General features: G+C 36.7%; 2 protein-coding genes across 2 annotated transcripts in view; both read left to right on the plus strand.

Moving 5' to 3' along the window:
• The window catches only part of LOC140228650 (large ribosomal subunit protein bL21m-like), a 148,025-nt gene that overhangs the window by 92,651 nt on the left and 37,681 nt on the right, over positions 1-17,693 (plus strand). The window lies entirely within an intron of this gene.
• LOC140228807 (uncharacterized) lies at positions 3,508-13,943 on the plus strand. Its single transcript, XM_072309080.1, has 7 exons — positions 3,508-3,595; positions 6,800-6,878; positions 7,456-7,552; positions 11,850-12,009; positions 12,444-12,645; positions 12,917-13,034; positions 13,422-13,943. The coding sequence occupies exons 1-7, from the start codon at positions 3,508-3,510 to the stop codon at positions 13,941-13,943; spliced, it is 1,266 nt and encodes a 421-aa protein (XP_072165181.1).

Consider the following 17,693-nt stretch of genomic DNA (forward strand, 5'->3'; position numbering starts at 1 on the left):
CGAATTCAACTTTTTAGCATGGAAACTGACAATTTGTGCTGTATGAGACCCAGCAAATCAAGTTGACACATAGGTCTATACATGTTCAGTTGTTTATGCAGTACATAGTGTGCAACTTGTTATTCCTCTGCAACAAGCAGTGAATATTCAGTACACTGACAGTGTACTGTATTTCTTTGCTGTGTGTGCCTTCTTATTGATGATTCATCAAGTGAGGTACACTTGCATGTTTAAACCTGAATACTCTGTGTGTGTGTGCGTGTGTGTGTGTGTGCGTGTGTGCTGTTATAATTTTTTTTTTTTATAGTTTAATTAGTTTTTTAAAGAATTTTCTATCATTTTTGTATATAGGGAATGCTCTGCAAAAAAAAAAAAAGTATATTAAAAGGTGATTCAGGAGCACAAGAGAAGAATACAGCAGCTTATTTTTGTTCATACTAATTTCTTTGTGAACGTGAGCCTGATATCAAATGAAATGCAAAAATATCATTCAACAAAAAGAAAATAATGTTCAACATAATTTCTGTTCTAGTACAGCAGTTGTAGTATTAGAAATAGTAGCATAGTATTGGTTAGGGCCTATACGAGGAAGTGGCGGATAATTGCATAAATTGAGCAGTTTGTTTTAAGAGCAAAATACAAGTAATCGATCCATATACATATATGTATGAAATACTGTCCAACCAGCCCGCCCTAGCCTGTTAGCTTTACATTAACATCAGACATTCAATAATACGCTTTAGCCGATGGTGGCGGTATTCAAATTTACCATTATAACATGACTTGAAATTTCAGTAAAGAAAAAAAAAAATGAAACATTTTTAATTCAGCAATACACAGCAGAATGTTGACAGTACAGTGTCACTGCTACGCTCTGGTAGTTTGTTAATACGACACTGCGGTCAGGGTTTCCCCCCTGGTATCCCATTGTCAACTGGCGAACTACGGATTGACTGAGTCTCCTTTCTGTTATAAGCTCCTCTTTTATGCAGTTTCATTGTTCGCGCAGGAGTCAATCGGAGAACAGTAGGGTAAGTCGAAAACCTTTATCATAACAATCATAGTAGGGAATAGTGACCTTGATAGACCTTGAAATATCATTTTCACTTTGATAAAGACTGAACGTGGGCCTGTGAGGGCCTACCCACATTCTTCGATGAGTTTTGTCCTATAGTTTAATGTAGTTTTTGACCTAAGTTTAGATCCTTTTCAGGGCACTCCCTCATAAAGTGTCGATATGCAGTGGTAGTAGTCAGCAGATAAAGTCGCACGAGAAGCCATCAAACCACAACCACTTTTCGTTTCGGATGTATTCATTATTTTGTATAAGCGAGATTCGTGCTTCACGCTCAGGTTTCACAATCATGTCTTTTTGTGTAGATGGCAATATCCGATACTTGCACATTATCATACTTTAGTCCGACTGTATAACGATTAGAAAAGTACAAGGCTAGTAACTCAAGCTAATATACAAGTAGAATACCGTAACTTAAAAGAGAGTAAAGTGTAAGTGCATCTAAATTGTGCAATATGCCAGTTATTAAGACATGAAGAGAATGACATATTGTCGGCGCTAACACACTTTGTAAACTTTGATAACAAGACGTCGCACCGTTTCCATCCCCATATAGACACGTACAGTATATCCCACCCAACACATTCTCCAATATACCCCCTTAGACGAACTCCCCATGGACTCCACCTACCCCTTTACACACACCATTGACCAAATGAACATAAGGGTTGTCGGGGCATGCGTTAGTATTGTTTTTTTTGTGTGTGTTTTTTTTGTTGTTGTTGTTGTTGTTACATATTGTTATTGTTGTTGTTGTTGTTTCGTATGATTATTTGTTAGCGCAACCTCTCTTGTAGCATATGTCCTGGAGCATGTTCCATTTCAACTACCATTTCACTTCCATTTCTCCATTTCAACATGTCTTCCCAAGAAACAGCAACACTGGGGTTCACTCTTAGATAATAACTATGTTTATACCCTTTCGGGTCCAGACACCCCGGAATTGATCCCTATATAATACATAGGTGTTTTACAAGTATGGTATAATGCATCATATTTGCACCCTTATAACTGGCGTCATACCTGTCAGTCATACCCTAGAACTCGTCACCGTAACGGCGTCACATATACTACCCTGAATGTCATATTTCTTTATATGTTACAAAGTGCAGTACCCTATAAATGACGTTTTTAGTAACTCCTTCTTACCATTATAGTAGAAAATTAATGGTCAACACACTAACACTTTCGTGAAATATAAGGAATAAGTGACAGATTTGATGGCATCTAATTCACAACACTTTGCCGCGATCTTCATATTATTCTTTGAAATTTTACTTTCAACGTCGACGACGATTATGTACAGCAGACCCCTTTTCTGTTTGTTTGTTTGTTTGTTTGTTTGTTTTTTGACGCGGAAACGTGGGCAAGCTATACTATTATGGAGAGAGATCCCCACTCAGAGAAATCCATAACCGTACAAAATTTATGCAGATGATGACATGTTTGAATGTTATATAAGATAAAAAAAAACAACAACACTTGACATAATGTAATTCGAGGTCAAGTTCTTCACAGATCGCGCCTGCCAAAAAACCGCAGCCACCTAATAATTTGTTTTGCTATCTCTGAGTGCAGCGAAGCTGAACAGGCATGAGCTTGCTGTTATAATCGATATCAGGATAGGCCTTCCCCTCGCATGGCAAATCGCACCCGTATTGCACGGTAAAATAAAAATGAAAAATAGTATAAAAAAAGAGGTATGTATATGGATTGTGAAAAATGTATCAGAGTGTATCAAAATGTATTAAATTGATGTTAAGTTTTGGTATAAATTTTGTTTCCATTAATGAAAATGATTATGACATATTGATTGATGTAAAGAGTTTTGTAAAGAATTTGTTTGTACATTGTGTTTCCCATTGATGAAGAATAAAATATTCTTTATTTAAAAAAAAAAAAAAAAAAAAAAAAAAAACTGTCTTTGCCTGTCGAGAAACATTCGCGAATGACATGCAGCATGCAAGTATTGTTATGCCCAGTTAGTGTTGTCAATACTCCTTTTGGAGTTGGCCCGATGATCATGAACAACGCGAATACATTTTCCTCGAGGCAGTATGCCTACTGTTAACGTCCTTATCGCTTGACTTCTTCATGTTTACAGTATACCGATGTGATGATGACGTCACAGTCTTTTGCTATAATCTTACAGGATTGGTTTCCAAACGAGAATTCTTTGCATGAGGCATCAGGCAGTGGTTGGGAACCCGGGGTTAGGAACCCGGAGTTGGGAACAAAGAGATTGTATACTCTGTGGTTGGATGCGACCGGGTGCGAGCAATGTCAGCAATATTGCTGGTTTCCCAGATATTTATGTGGCTATATCCGCGAGCCGGTTTCTAACCAGTTTCCATGACGATGAACTCCAATGTCATCACACTACGGCACTCCCCCTTAATTCTGATGAGAATCAGTATGACCCAAATTCGACCATGGCATACGCAGCTGGGTGGAAGCGGGGATGGATCGAGGTGGTATACCACTTCCCTGATGCAAATGAGAAAATCACGTCAGGATTCTGTTTGGTGCTTTTTCTTGCAAATCAGATGTATAAGCAACTTATTATCTTACCTTTTTGAATGAAAAATGTTCAGCAAAATATATATTCCATTAAAAAAATATGAGTGAAATCTTTAATTTCAATTTCAAAAATGCAAAAACTTCCTAATCGCGTGGGAGAGAGTCCCCCACCCCCAATGATTCAAGAGTTTTATCAACCAGATTTGGCACCCTAGAAACAGGGTAGAAACCATTACCTTTTCCCTTTTTTTCACAATTTGTAAGGAAATATATTAATTTCCGTTTTGGCGGCCACCTTGAATATCTCGAAACCCTCAAGAACGCAAGAGTTACATCATCCAGATTCGGATCAGCACCTTCGAGATATCTATTATATGGTATAATACGCATAAAAAACGGTTAAAAAATGGTTAGACCCAAAAGTCTGGCTTTGGCACCCTGGCTATTATAAACTCTTGTTCCATATAGTTATGACAGTATTTTAGGCATTCTACAGCGTGCCGTTCTGCAGAGGCACAACATCCACCTGAATCGGATCGGTGTCCTCACGCACAAATCGATAAAGGAGCCATAGTAGGCCCCATAGGTCTCCATGACATCTCGTAATGTCTTTGATCATATGAATGTGAAGACATTTTCAAGATGATTGAGCAACGAGAAAGTATTTTTTTTTCATGCAAAACAATCAGCGAATAGACATAGTATACAGTATAAAAGTTAGTATAGTCCTTCACAACATAAAACAATTCATATTTAGTCACAAACTGCTCTGAAAAACTGTTCCATCTCTTAAAGGGGAAATCCAGTCCAAATATAAGTTAGTCTGATAAAAAAGAGTAAAGTCTTACGAGTTCAACGGTAGAAATTTGACTGAAATCGGATGAAAAAAAGGAAGTTATGACATTTTGAAATTTTGCTAATTTCTGCAATAACAGTTCTTGTATATGAATATGCAAATGAGTGAGCTAACCTCACAACTTTCCATTGATTGTGTGCACAAATATATGACGAAAATGTAATGTTTCTGCCATTGAAGTCTGAAACATGATGTTATTCCTGGTTGAATAACTTCAGAATAGTGATCAGTTAGATATACCAGGATTTGAGCCATGGGCATAACTGCACTTAAATGAAAAACTGGAAATGTCAAAATTTTATGTACAAACAATACGGCAAGTTGTGAGGGGATGACATGCTCACTTTACCATTTGCATAGTATTCATATTGATTGTTCAAAAACTGTTTCCTGAAAAAAATTAGCTAAACTTCAAAATGTCATAACTTCCTTATTTTTCACCCGATTTCAATCAATTTTTTTTTTTCATTGAACTCGTAACATTTTACTCTTTCTTATCAGACTAACTTATATTTTGACTGGATTTCCCCTTTAACGTAGCCGACATCTGCCAGCTTATATATGTAATGTCAATATGCTCTAACAATTCAAAACGTAATTTCATTTTCATCGTACCCTTCTACTTCTTTTCTTCGTTTGGAACCTCACGATCCTCAATTAGACATAATGTTTGATGAAAGAGATTATAAATCATGATACTGTGCAGATTTCCCCATACATTGTTGAATTCTCAGTGAATAGAAACCTACAGGCCTACACCTCCAATAACATTATTCTTTTATTTGAGAAGATCATTTTTTTTCAACTTTTTTCTACATTTTTGGTGTGATTTCTCCTGTCATCATCTTCACTCTGTGATCAATATGTGCAATGTTTTTTCATACTTGTCTTTCAACATTATTGTCTTCGCTGAACAAAAGAGCTATGTATACATTTTCTGATAAGTGCACCAAATATAAAAATTCCAATATGAGTATTTCCTCATGAATCGTAAATTACTTGAAAAGCAGTTGATAGGTTATAACTACTCCGAGGATGCTGAGTCCAAATCTGGTTAAAGCAACTCTTGCATCCTTGTGGGATTTGAGATATTCAAGATTTTTGATGGCCATTTTTGCGGACGTCTTGAAGCTATTAAATTTTCACGAATGCAAGAGTTGTATCAACAAGAATCGGATTAAGCACCCTCGCGGGTAAAATCATCATTTGATTCGCACTTTTTTCACAAAGTTTAAGGAAATGCCTATATTGAAAAAAAACCTCCGTTTTTGTTGGCCATTTTGGTTATTTTAGAACCCGTAGGCATGCAGTATATAGTTGCCTCATCGAGAATTGGATTCAGCACCCTCGAAATATAGGGGGAAACCATCAAAAACGTTGGGCGGACGATAAAACAAGGTTCATCCTCTGGCACGCAAACTGTGCAGTCCAGCCCTTATTTGCTTCCTGTGTTTAATTCAATGTATAAACACGATTACTGTTAGCTGTTGCCACATTACAAGTAAAGCATAATCACATGATGTCATTTCGATGAGAAAATGCTGATGTCGATGTTGAAACAGTGCCATAAAGGAAAGAAGAGACGGTCACATGCTATGTAAGCCAATAGCAGCTCTACACCAGGATTTGCTTCTTCCTGCAACATTAGAGAGGAAATCCTTGAAAACTCTTGACACAAACACAATTATAATATGCCTTGTAGGTATATCGATAGCAATCCTTCTTTTTATCGCTCATTGTGTTCAGAACTGTTCATCACGTTCTCACCAAATCACTGAAGTTCAAATATAAATCGAACTCTCACATTGTGTCTGAATCTGAAAATTGAGGGACTTTTACGTGGAAATCCAGATTGTACGCTATGTAAGTATGCCCAACAGTACTGGTTTTGTTGCACAAGTTTCCTTGTTCATGGAAAACGTTCTATCATGCTTCCATGCAATCAGAGAATGGTGACACTGAAAATTGCCAAGAGATTCAAATCACCACATTCGTTATTCTACTATACCCTCATACTTTGCTATTGCATTGCTTGCATAAAAACTAATGGTGAAAGTTCTTTTACAACTTGTCTCAAAATCGACGACATTGATATACTATAGTGTATATAGCTCGACTTATACGTTTTACATGAAGACAAAGACAAGGTGACATTTTGTTCATAAACCTGAAGAATCTGTGCATACATTATGACGTAATATGAAAAGAAGTGTGGTGTATGGTGTGTATACGACTGAGTATTATTTTTCTTTCTATTTCGAAAGCCCACCTCGCCCCTCCTTTGCCGATAAAAGTGCATCTTCTCAACTGAGTCGACACAAATTATACGGGAACACTTTCGACTCCAGCTCTTGAGATACCTGTGAACCAAATCAAGTCTGCCAGAACAGGGGTGTGTCTTCTGGAAGTGGATAACATCATGAAACGGTAAGAAAAAACTGTCAGAGAAAAGGTGAAGAGGAAAAAAATTAACTGTATGCTACCGGCTGGGACGGGACCAAAATGTACTTTCAAATTGGTAATTAATGAATTACCACTATGAACGAGAGAGAGAGAGAAAAAAAAAACAAGAAGAAGAAAAGTCAGCAACCAACCAAATGTTTTGATGACTGCTTCAATGTTTTGACTATTATCATATTAGTATATAGATAAGACTATACAATGACATCGAAAAATCAAAGCTTTTTAATATGTTAATCAGGTCTGAGTCAGAGTGGGAATGTTTGGGACTAGTTTAATGATTGTGATGGTGGTTGTGGTTACACTTCCTGTTTTGATAACTTGATCCCTAAAATGAAAGCCTATGCTCGTAAAATTGTGTTCTTGTTCCTGGTTTGCTGTGTCCTATACTAGAACATCAGGATGACTTACCAATGTGCCACTTTTTTTTATTTTCTGCCCTATAGTATACAAAAATACTTGTCATAGAAGGCACAATGCAGAACATGAATGACTGTGATGTGTTGTAATCAGCTTTAATGATCCACAAATCGTTTTCTTACAGAGTTCAGAAGCAGCAACTGACGCATGGTGAGGATGCTGCGTCGTTGAACCCCAAGCGTCCTCGCATTGAAAAGGCCATTGAAACCTCTGCACCGAGAGTGAGTGTTACCGGGTAGACCAGAGAGTGGATACACTAAATCACATGAGGTGCTTCTCCTTTATGCACCCTTAAAAATGTAGGATCCAAACGTCCTGAAAACACTATCACACTCCTCTCCTTCTTTTTTTTTTTTTGTTTTGTAGTGAAATCAAGGATAGCAAAAGAATAAGTGAAAATGGCTAAATGGCAGATGTTTGGATTGTTTAGAAACAAAGAAATCAATATCAAAAGTGACGAGATCATTTGCTGAAGAATGATGATGGCCTTTAAACTTGAGTAGCAACGTGATGATTGAATGATGAGAAACTCATAATTTGTTTGTCCACAATTACGATACAATTATCAAAAATATGAATTTCTGGGCAAAAATGAGAAGAATTATTAAAACAGTCTCTAAAACGCCACAGTGACTAAAGGGATGTTCCTAACAGGGTATAAATTAGCTGCCTGATATTCAAATGATCACAACTTTCCAAACGTTTGAAAGATAAATGAATGAATGAATGAATGAATGAATACTTCTGACGGGTTTGTTGCCTTCCAAAAGACAGCATATTTTAATCATAGAAGAGAAATGAAAATTATATATATAATACAATATATATATATATATATATATATATATATATATATGTATGTATATCGAAATCTTTTCCCATATTTCTGTCCCAATAATCGCCTCCAGTTATTCGCGCTGTTTATTGGGGTTTTTTTTCTTCTCACACCTTATTCTATCTGTTTGCACAGACCGATAAATCTGAAGAAGACATTAATTTCGAAAGCTTGTCCAAAATATCTGGCCTACTGCGACACCCTTTGTCATCTTTCATCATATATAGACACAAGCAAACAAACACACAGGGCCGGCGCACTGTTTTCAAAAGTGTGGGGGCCCACTTTCGGGTTTCATGAGCTAACCAGCAAATTTAAAAAAAAAAAAAAAAGGTCCTCAGCTCATCTCTCCCTGTCCACTTCCGGGTTTCTTCAGCTAACAAGCAAAAAAAAAAAAAAAAAAAAAAGGTCCTCAGCTCATTCTCTCCCCTCCCATTGTAGTGCCTCTTACGTACCTCCGGGTTGAAAAAAGTGTGGGGGCCCAAAGTGATGACACCTTATGTATTCCTTTGTATGGTGCACAAAAAGTGTGGGGGCCCGAGCCCCCACGGCCCCCACGGCTGCGCCGCCCCTGACACACACTTTTTTTTTTTTTAATAATATTCTTTTATTTGAGTTTCATTCAATGTGAAATCCATATTAACAATAAAATTAATACATCCACCAACAAAAGAAGAAAGCAGCTGTATTCTTCTTTCTTGTGCTGCTAAATCATTTTTCAAACATACAGTACAATATATTTGATTCTTTTTACCAAATCATACCCTGTTTTTATAAGGGAAATGACATAAAAATCTACATAATTCTCAGAAAAAGCTATTTTGATCAGCCTAATCAAGCCAATCCGAATGTGCCTTATCACTCACACACCGACTAAGAAATGTGTGCTACTCAATCACTTTTTCACTTAACTTCCTTTTTTTTTCTTTTTTTTTGGCAGAGCACGCACTATATACATAAATATATCAGATAAAGTATAACTCTTAAAGGGAAAAAAATCTTGATCAACTTGATCAGATTGCTCAATATCCACTTCATTATATAAATTCTCTTACACTCTTTTGAGAATACAGCAGTTCCTAAAACATATAAAAAAAAAGCATTCTTTACTTAACCGAACAAAACTCATCATTTTTTTTCATCTAACCTATCAACCACCCCTCCCCCCCCCCCGTACAAGCACAAAATAACCATATGTGTATATCATCAAAACAAACCATATTCCTGCCTGACCCCTTAACCATTATTCTACCATTGCCTAACTACATCTACCTAACCCTAACCATCCCCACCTATTTCCCCGCTAACCATTACTCTACTCTAACCTAACTACATCTACCTATAACCCTAACCATCCCCACCTATTTCCCCACTTACATACCCCCCCCCGTAGCCTTCCCTCAACACACACACACACCCATATATGCACTAGACATCAACCAAAACAACAACAACATACCCACCAGTGCGCACTCACAAACACCAACATTTGCACGCCAAATCACACTACATACTTGTGGTATCTTGGTTACCTGTTTCTTTGACAGTTAAACACACACCAAATTAAAACCGAAGCTAACTAAACATTTTACATGGGGGAAAAAAAGTGACCAGCATAATGCTGATACATATACCAATTCCTAAACATTAATACGGCTAAAACCTAAACTGACCATACATCTGACTCTATGAAAGTTTCAACTGCTCCCATTTTTGCAAATGAAAACCGAGCTTACCTGCTTTAACCGCAACGTTCTTTTCCTCCTCTATAAAATCCAGAACAAATTTCTTTATCTTTTCCCTCTTGGGTAACTTATTTTGTTCTCTTGACCGAAATATTACAATTTTCATCAAAATTATCAAGGCATTCACGCATTTGATTCGATTTGAACTACCTCGTAAACCTAAAAAAATATCTCTCCATTCTAATTCTTCTAACTCAACTAAATCATAAAACTCAATAAGAAACTGCCATATCGGCTTTACTTTCACACAATCAAAAAATATATGTGAATAAGTTTCCCTTTCCAATTGACAAAAAGAACAAAGATTATCATTCACAAAACCAAACTTAAACAAATGTTCCCTTGTATATATCACCCCGTGTAACAACTTAAACTGAAATTCCCTATGTTTACTAAGTAAAGTCGTGCTTCTAGGTCTAAGAAATAAATTTCTAATTTCCTTATCACTGCAATCATACTTCACTTCACCATATCTTATTTCCAGAGTATACAATTCTTGTAAAGCTGTAACAAAATACTCATACACTATTTTTGATTTAATATTTTGAAATTCTGATATCTTACCAAAAATCTTCACCTGTATATCATAATTTAATACATCAATTTGCTGAAACCTTACACTCCCTGTGGACTCTTTCCACTTTTCTGGAAGAACATTATAAATATCATTTATCTTAAATATACCATTTCCCATAATACCTAAATTTCGAAAATACCCAACGGGTTTAATAAAACCTCCTTGTAAAATATGATGTACATTATAAACACCTTTTTCATATAAATCACAATCAAAAATACTCTTCCCTTTTATACATACTTTTCTATTATTAAATATAACTGGATTCATCACTTCATCTTCAAAATTCCTACATTTATCCATTTCCTGCCATACCTTAACCATTTCTAAATAAAAAGGTGGAACTGGATTTGTCAATGTCAATCTAGACCATTCATAGTCACATAAAAATAAGAACCTTCCTCCTACTGATCGAAAACTAAAATCAAAATACATTTTCCACCCAGATTTCTTCTCACCATACAATAATCGTTTCAGCCACGTAATACGTTGCGTTTTGACAAACAACTTAAAATTTATCATTCGCAGTCCCCCATTAACATAATCTTGATACATAATATTCCTTTTTACCCGGTCTTTACCATTCCACAAAAATTCAAAAATCATCTTATCCAATTCAGGAAATATCCATTGAGGAACAACTATGAGTGATGAAACATAATTTAACCTTGATAATGCATAAGTTTTCAACAAATGAATTTTTCCCATGAGTGTTAAAACGCTGTTTCCACCATCCTAACAACTTTTTTATTCTACTCAATATTTCTTTAACATTGATCTCATACGCACACACACACACACACACACACACACACACACATAGGATGTATATATTTATACAAACAGAAATCAGCAGTCTATCAAGATCACAAGATCATCACACAACGGGATCATTATAGGGAGAAGCGTAGACCTAATGTAACAGTCGGTAAAAGTATAGGTTACAGTTCGTTATTACAAAGGTTTGTTATTCCGAAGGTTCGTTTCTACGCACCTTCTTTTCATTTTCGGATTATCGAACCTTCGGAATAACGAACCTTATGTAATTTTCTGACCAACAAACCTTCGGAATAATGAACCTTTGGAATAACACCACATTGTGATCGAATTAACGAATCCCATTTCATTTTCGGATGAACGAACGTGTAGGTACAGTGAATTTGTGTGCTTCAGAATAACGAACCTTGTTTCATTTTCGGATTAACAAACCTTCGGAATAACGAACATCACTTAACTGGTATACAGTGATGGTTTTTCATGTTTAGAAGTTCAGAGGGAATGATTGTACTGTATTGATTCTTTATGATTGATTGCTGATAAACTGAAAATTTGGATCATACACCGTAAAATGTCTTTTGCAGGATATCATGAAATCATATGAAGCGTTTGCTGACTCTCAGGTGTGGCTAACGGAGCGTTCAGGACCCACTGATGATAAAATGGATGAAATGCCCTGCATCATCTATCCAGTTTTTCTGGACGAAACTGACAAGTGTGCATGGCTCCTGAAGGGAAGCAATGGTGAGTTATAGAAATAGTATCAACGAGTGAGTAATTGACGGATAAAATTTAATGTATTACGTTGGCACAAAACATGGTGGAGGTTTTTTTGTTGTTGTTGAAACTATAGATTAGTCGACATATAACAGTAAGCAATACTTGTCAAGTTAGCTGTAAAAAAGAAAAGTGTCATGAAGTACCTGCAGGAAATAAATATAGTCCTACATTAATATGTTGATTGTGCATGTGCGCAAAACTTGTTCGGAACTGTATATCCTGCTTTTCTGTGTAGCAATCAAACCTAATTGGTTTCAATTTGGGGATAGATTTGTTTGCTTTGGTAAGTATCATAACATAGGAATCTAAAGAAAGAAACAAAGAAACAAAATGTGTGTATGTGTGTGTGTGTGTGTGTGTGCGGGATGATAAATTACCAATGGAATCCTTTTCTGCAGGTGACTTTGCAATGGTGACTACAGATGATGGCGATGACACCAGTATGATGCAACATGAGGATGGTGGAAGTGTTCATACTAAAGCAGTGGAGTCCTATTTTGCAAACATATTGAACTCACCGAATGTCACATGGATCAAACCCAAGTCAAACAAGGCACCAGTGGGAGTTAGCCGTCACCACCAGCAGAAGTCCGCGCAGTTGTGAGTATTCTCTTCCCTCAAATTTGCCATACAAGGAAAAAAAAAAATGTTTTGTATCTACTTGAATTCAGCAGTTTATCAGAGTGATAAAGCTGTGCAGTGCCTTAAGAATAATAATAATAGTAATGATAAAAAGATATTCATGAGTGTTCATGTGGGTGTGATTTGTTGTAATATTAAGTTTGCTGAATGTTTAACAAGGAAATGATATAGCAGTTGATGGGTAAATGCTTGTGATGATGATAAGCTATATGTTTCTGCAAACCTTCAGTGTGCCATCTGGTAGCACCAAGGATTGGCTGCGGAAGAGCCCAGCATGTCCACAGGATGAGCAGTCCACTGATGACCAGGAAAATAACACTTGTACCACCAGTCAGAAGCCAGCTAAGGTGAGTTTTGTGCCTGATAATTTTTGTAATGCCTGAATGAGTTCAAAGGAGTGGTATATATTTGACTGATATGTCGGATTTTTTTTTTCAGGAATAGAAAGTATAAAATGTCAAATTCAAACTTGTTTAAGGAACATTTACATTATGGGATGGAGAGAGAAATCGCATGGAAATGAAACCTGAATTCAAATTGACAATTGAATAACATCTGAGATGTCAACAAGGGGTGGAATGTGTTCATATTTCCAAGATGTGCTATGATCATATCATGTGTAGTGAACTTTTGGTGCTGAAATTGTATTTTGTGGGATCTGGTAAGTCCCAAGAACAGCAAAAGGTGTATCCATGTGGTTGATGTGTTCATTATCATTGTTGTTTTCAATGCAGCCAATCGAGACTGAAGATCCGGCTGGACTACCTTGTGTTCAGGAGACCCCCACTAGAGCTACTGTTCCCTGTCCAGGCCCCTGTCAGCCAAAGACCAGCCCTGGTTCGACAGATACCCCAGAGTCTTCCAAAGACCAGTGGCTTAAGCAAGATCCACCCTGCGCAGAGGGCTCACCAACTGCGGCAGAAGTGGAAATGGGGAAGTCAGATGAATTCAGGGAATGGCTAGTCTCCGAAGCCGACCCTGCCGGCGACTGTGAATCCAACAATGTCTCCGGCTTCATGAAATGTCAGTCAGAAGAATATCCAAAGAAACCCTCTGAGGATACCATTTCAGAGAGTTGGCTGCTGGGCGGGGAGAAGACCAAGACAGGAGAAGAGCCCATGGCTGTTCCTCAGCAGGAGGTCACAGAAAAGTGGCTTCTGGCACATACTTCTGGATCCTCTTATTGGAAGACAAGAGCTATCGGCTTTCCTTATTCCACCATCCCAACGGATGTCAATCAATGGCTGCTAAAGTAAGGCACTACGAGAGAAAACTTTCAGCGATTGGAATGATATTTACTGCAGAATATCACCGATATTAGCCATTAATATATGTGTCCCTCTGTACTCCAAAGCTTACTTTCCTTATAGCACACACATTAATTCCTGTCTGCAACGGAATGATGTAAACGATCGAAGTACGTATAGGCAAGGAGATTTTATACATTGGAGTTCCAATTGGCTGTGATTATTCAAACAGTGGTGAGATTTCTATTGATGTACAAAGGAATTCTACAGGTGCACTTGTGCCTTTGATGATCGATGTTCCTTGCCGCCGTAATCATAACTTTGGCCATATTTTGCTTATCTTTTTATTAAATGAAATGAAATTTCAATTAATGATAAAGCATGTAAAACAAAAGACATTTCGGTCCAGAAATTTGCGCAAAAGTGTAAATCTGAGCTGTATCATGTGAAAATGTTTAAAACTGTACCATCCTGGAAAGCTGGTTTTATCACTTTTCCGCTTAGTTTCCACAAATTAAACTAATATGGAATAATCTTTAACTATAATTCTTTATTGATAGATATATCAGATTAGTGCCCGCATATGCCCAGTCGAGTAATTTTCATCTTTATTTCAGCATTTTTTGCTCAATTTCTATTCGCGCATCCTCATGTTTGTACCACCTACCTTTTATAAGAGGGGATAGCGAAAAGTAATTACCATCACAAAGAAATATCTTCCTTTGAAAGTGGCTAGTGATTATGCAATGAGACACGAGTCAATTGTCTTCCTATCTGCGCGGCAGATCCTGTTTTGCACATTCTTCAAATATTTTTGAGCGGCGGCTTCGAACATCTAGCAAAGGAAATAAGACGGTTGTGACTCCATTCTCTAGAACCTCCTTGGTGCCACAGAGCAGAACAACGACATACACTGACGGTAATAAATATACTTACTGGCTGCAAATTTCTAGCCACAAGTAAAGGCAATCAGAAGCACCTTTTTGTTCTCTCTCTCTCTCTCTCTCTCTCTGTCCCTTGGCGTGGCCTGTTTGAGAATTTTGTGGAACTCGTATCCTTCTGAAAAAACACACACAAACAGAATAATACTTGTATATCTTTCATAGTCCTCACTTTCATATTGTAAAGAGTACTGGCGGTTGCATTGTACATTAATATGGATATTGGCTCATCTTGCTATAGGGATCTCACACCTCATGACTTGTGTGAATGTTCATCATTACGGAAAATGTCACTATTATACTGTTATCAAGGAATTATTGGTGTTAGATGACACATTATGACTCACCACGTTTACACAATGCATTGCCATGCATGACTGAAGAGACCTCGATCCATCATCAATACCTTATGCATTGCCTCACATACATCGTCACTACTAGAATACCTTACTTGTGCGTCTTACAGAGAGGTGTGTAGTATGAAATTTCGCCGAGTATGTGAATTATAAAATAATGTCATAATGTTGATGTTTTGACAACTGACTCCAGAAATTTTTTTTTCCCATGGATGTCATAACTTCAGCACTTTCAAAGATTTACATGTAAAAAGTTATTATTTCATATACATTCTGTGTATATTGATAAAGACATCCTGCAAGTAATTATCTTGTTTGTCTTCGCTATAAGACGCGTATAAATGCTGTTTGATTATAGTGACCGTTGTTCTCTTTTAAGAGACATCATTATTGTGTACACACTCAGTCATGTTTTGTTTTATTTTTGGTTTGTTTTTGGTTTTTTACACATGAACGCATAATCATGTTAGAAAAACAACATTAGTTTTGGTCCCATCATATACAATCATATTTCTTATAACTGGATGGAAGTTAGACGTCCGATTTCTTAGAATTGCAGCAAAAGCAATATTGATGCAATCAATAGCATGTAATATTATGACCTTTCTGCTGTTGTGCTATATACAGGACATATTGTACATTGCCATCCAAGCTTCGTATAGGTGTCTGTGGGAACACATGTTGCATGCATAATTATTATGAGTATGTGTAAATCATTCTTGGTGAACGTGAATCCGAATTCTTCGCCTTCACATCGTGCTTAAAGACTATATACATTCATAAACTCTATTATATTCAATACTTCATGAGGTTTCTTATGTAAACATTATATACATAAGAATGACTGTGTGTTGTAATCACGCCTGTATAATAGGAAAAACGAAATAAACAAGAGCTGAATTGCTAATGAAAACTATTTGATTTCATGCCAGATAACAAGATGAATCTCCTGCCATGCGTGCACTCTATGACCATAATAATGTGTGAGTTTGGGTGCGCGCATGTGTGTGTTTGCGTGTGTGTGTGTTGTTTGCAAATCATGTTCATCACGAGCTGTGTGTTGATGAAAACTGAATATCGATTTGAATTACCCACAAACAGATCTGGAAAAATATATGAAAATTGTAGATTGGTTACAGTTTTTTAATTCCAAAGGTTCATTATTACAAAGGTTGCTTAATCCGATACAACAGAAAACGGGAAGATAATGCTGCGCAATGAAGACACGCGCACACACATCCATCCGCAAGTTCTTGCACATACAATGCAGCACGAACATATAACACGATTTGATATTATTAACGAACTGGAGTACAATCGTAATCTGTATTGTTATTGATGAAAACAAAAATGATTTCCCCTCCCTTATCCGTATGGCATCCTCCCCTCTTCCACATTATCATCAGGATGAGCAATACATGACGTATGATAGAGGTCACTTAAAGGGAAAAAAGTGTCACAGATTGTTCAATTTCTGGATTAGAAAACCCTATTTCCTTTTCGGATCAACGAATCTTAATTTCATTTTCAGAATAACGAACCTTCGGAATAACGACCCCTATTTCATTTTTGGATTAACGAACCCTTAAAATAACGAACATCATCAGAAAAATTTTCTATGACTAAAATGTGTTGTCCCTTGTGCAATTCCGTTGGAGTGGTGAAGGGCTTTTGAATAGATAATCATCAACTCTTATGCCTATCAATTCCATATCAATGCCTCGAAAAAATCATCCACGATGATTTATCGCAGCCAAGACAATGATGTAAATTAAAGGAAGCTGGGCATTGGAGAAAAGACGAAACAAATATTAAACACGTTGCATCTGCAACTGTCAAGTAGGCCTATATACGTTAACCAACGATACTGATTGCTATATGAGCAATGAAACCATGGATCTGCAACAGTTAGGTTCATGATGAAAAGTCATTAGACGAGTGACATTATATTTCCTATATGCAGAATTTTTGCACTTTGTTAAAGTAGACGGAGAAATTTCATATAAAAAAGATCATTTCAAAGACTACACGGGTATATTCCGAGCAAACTCACAAGGAAACTAATAAATTTGTGGGAGAATATGAGATTCATATCATTTTTGTAAAAAACAAAAAAAAAAACAAAAAAAAAAACGATAAGAGAAAGCCACGTGAAAACTAATTTTACTCTGAAAGAAAAAGTGATGTGGCTGGAGGGGGATATAAACAACTATCACCACATCCCATTTCATTTTCGCTCATTCCATTGTCTGGTATTATTTGATGCATACTTCCTGACATAATGTTGATATAATAATAACTTGCATTTTCAGTCTCTGTGCGTATTGTGTTATAAGTGTATACAAGTCACAGACAGACGTGAGCAGACTGAATAGTGTATAAGCAGTGCCAAGGTATTCACGTCACTGACCTCACCCCAAGTCCAGTCATTGTTATATAATAATAATAATAATAATAATAAT

This window comes from Diadema setosum, chromosome 5 (assembly GCF_964275005.1).
Source record: "Diadema setosum chromosome 5, eeDiaSeto1, whole genome shotgun sequence".
Taxonomy (NCBI): Eukaryota; Metazoa; Echinodermata; class Echinoidea; order Diadematoida; family Diadematidae; genus Diadema; species Diadema setosum.

Bases quoted from the DNA above. Each gene is read 5' to 3' on its own strand.
- LOC140228807 (XM_072309080.1), top strand. From the start codon at position 3,508: ATGGCATACGCAGCTGGGTGGAAGCGGGGATGGATCGAGGTGGTATAC. The intron at 12,010-12,443 runs GTGAGTTATAGA...CCTTTTCTGCAG, and splicing joins GCTCCTGAAGGGAAGCAATG to GTGACTTTGCAATGGTGACT. The intron at 13,035-13,421 runs GTGAGTTTTGTG...TTTTCAATGCAG, and splicing joins CCAGTCAGAAGCCAGCTAAG to CCAATCGAGACTGAAGATCC.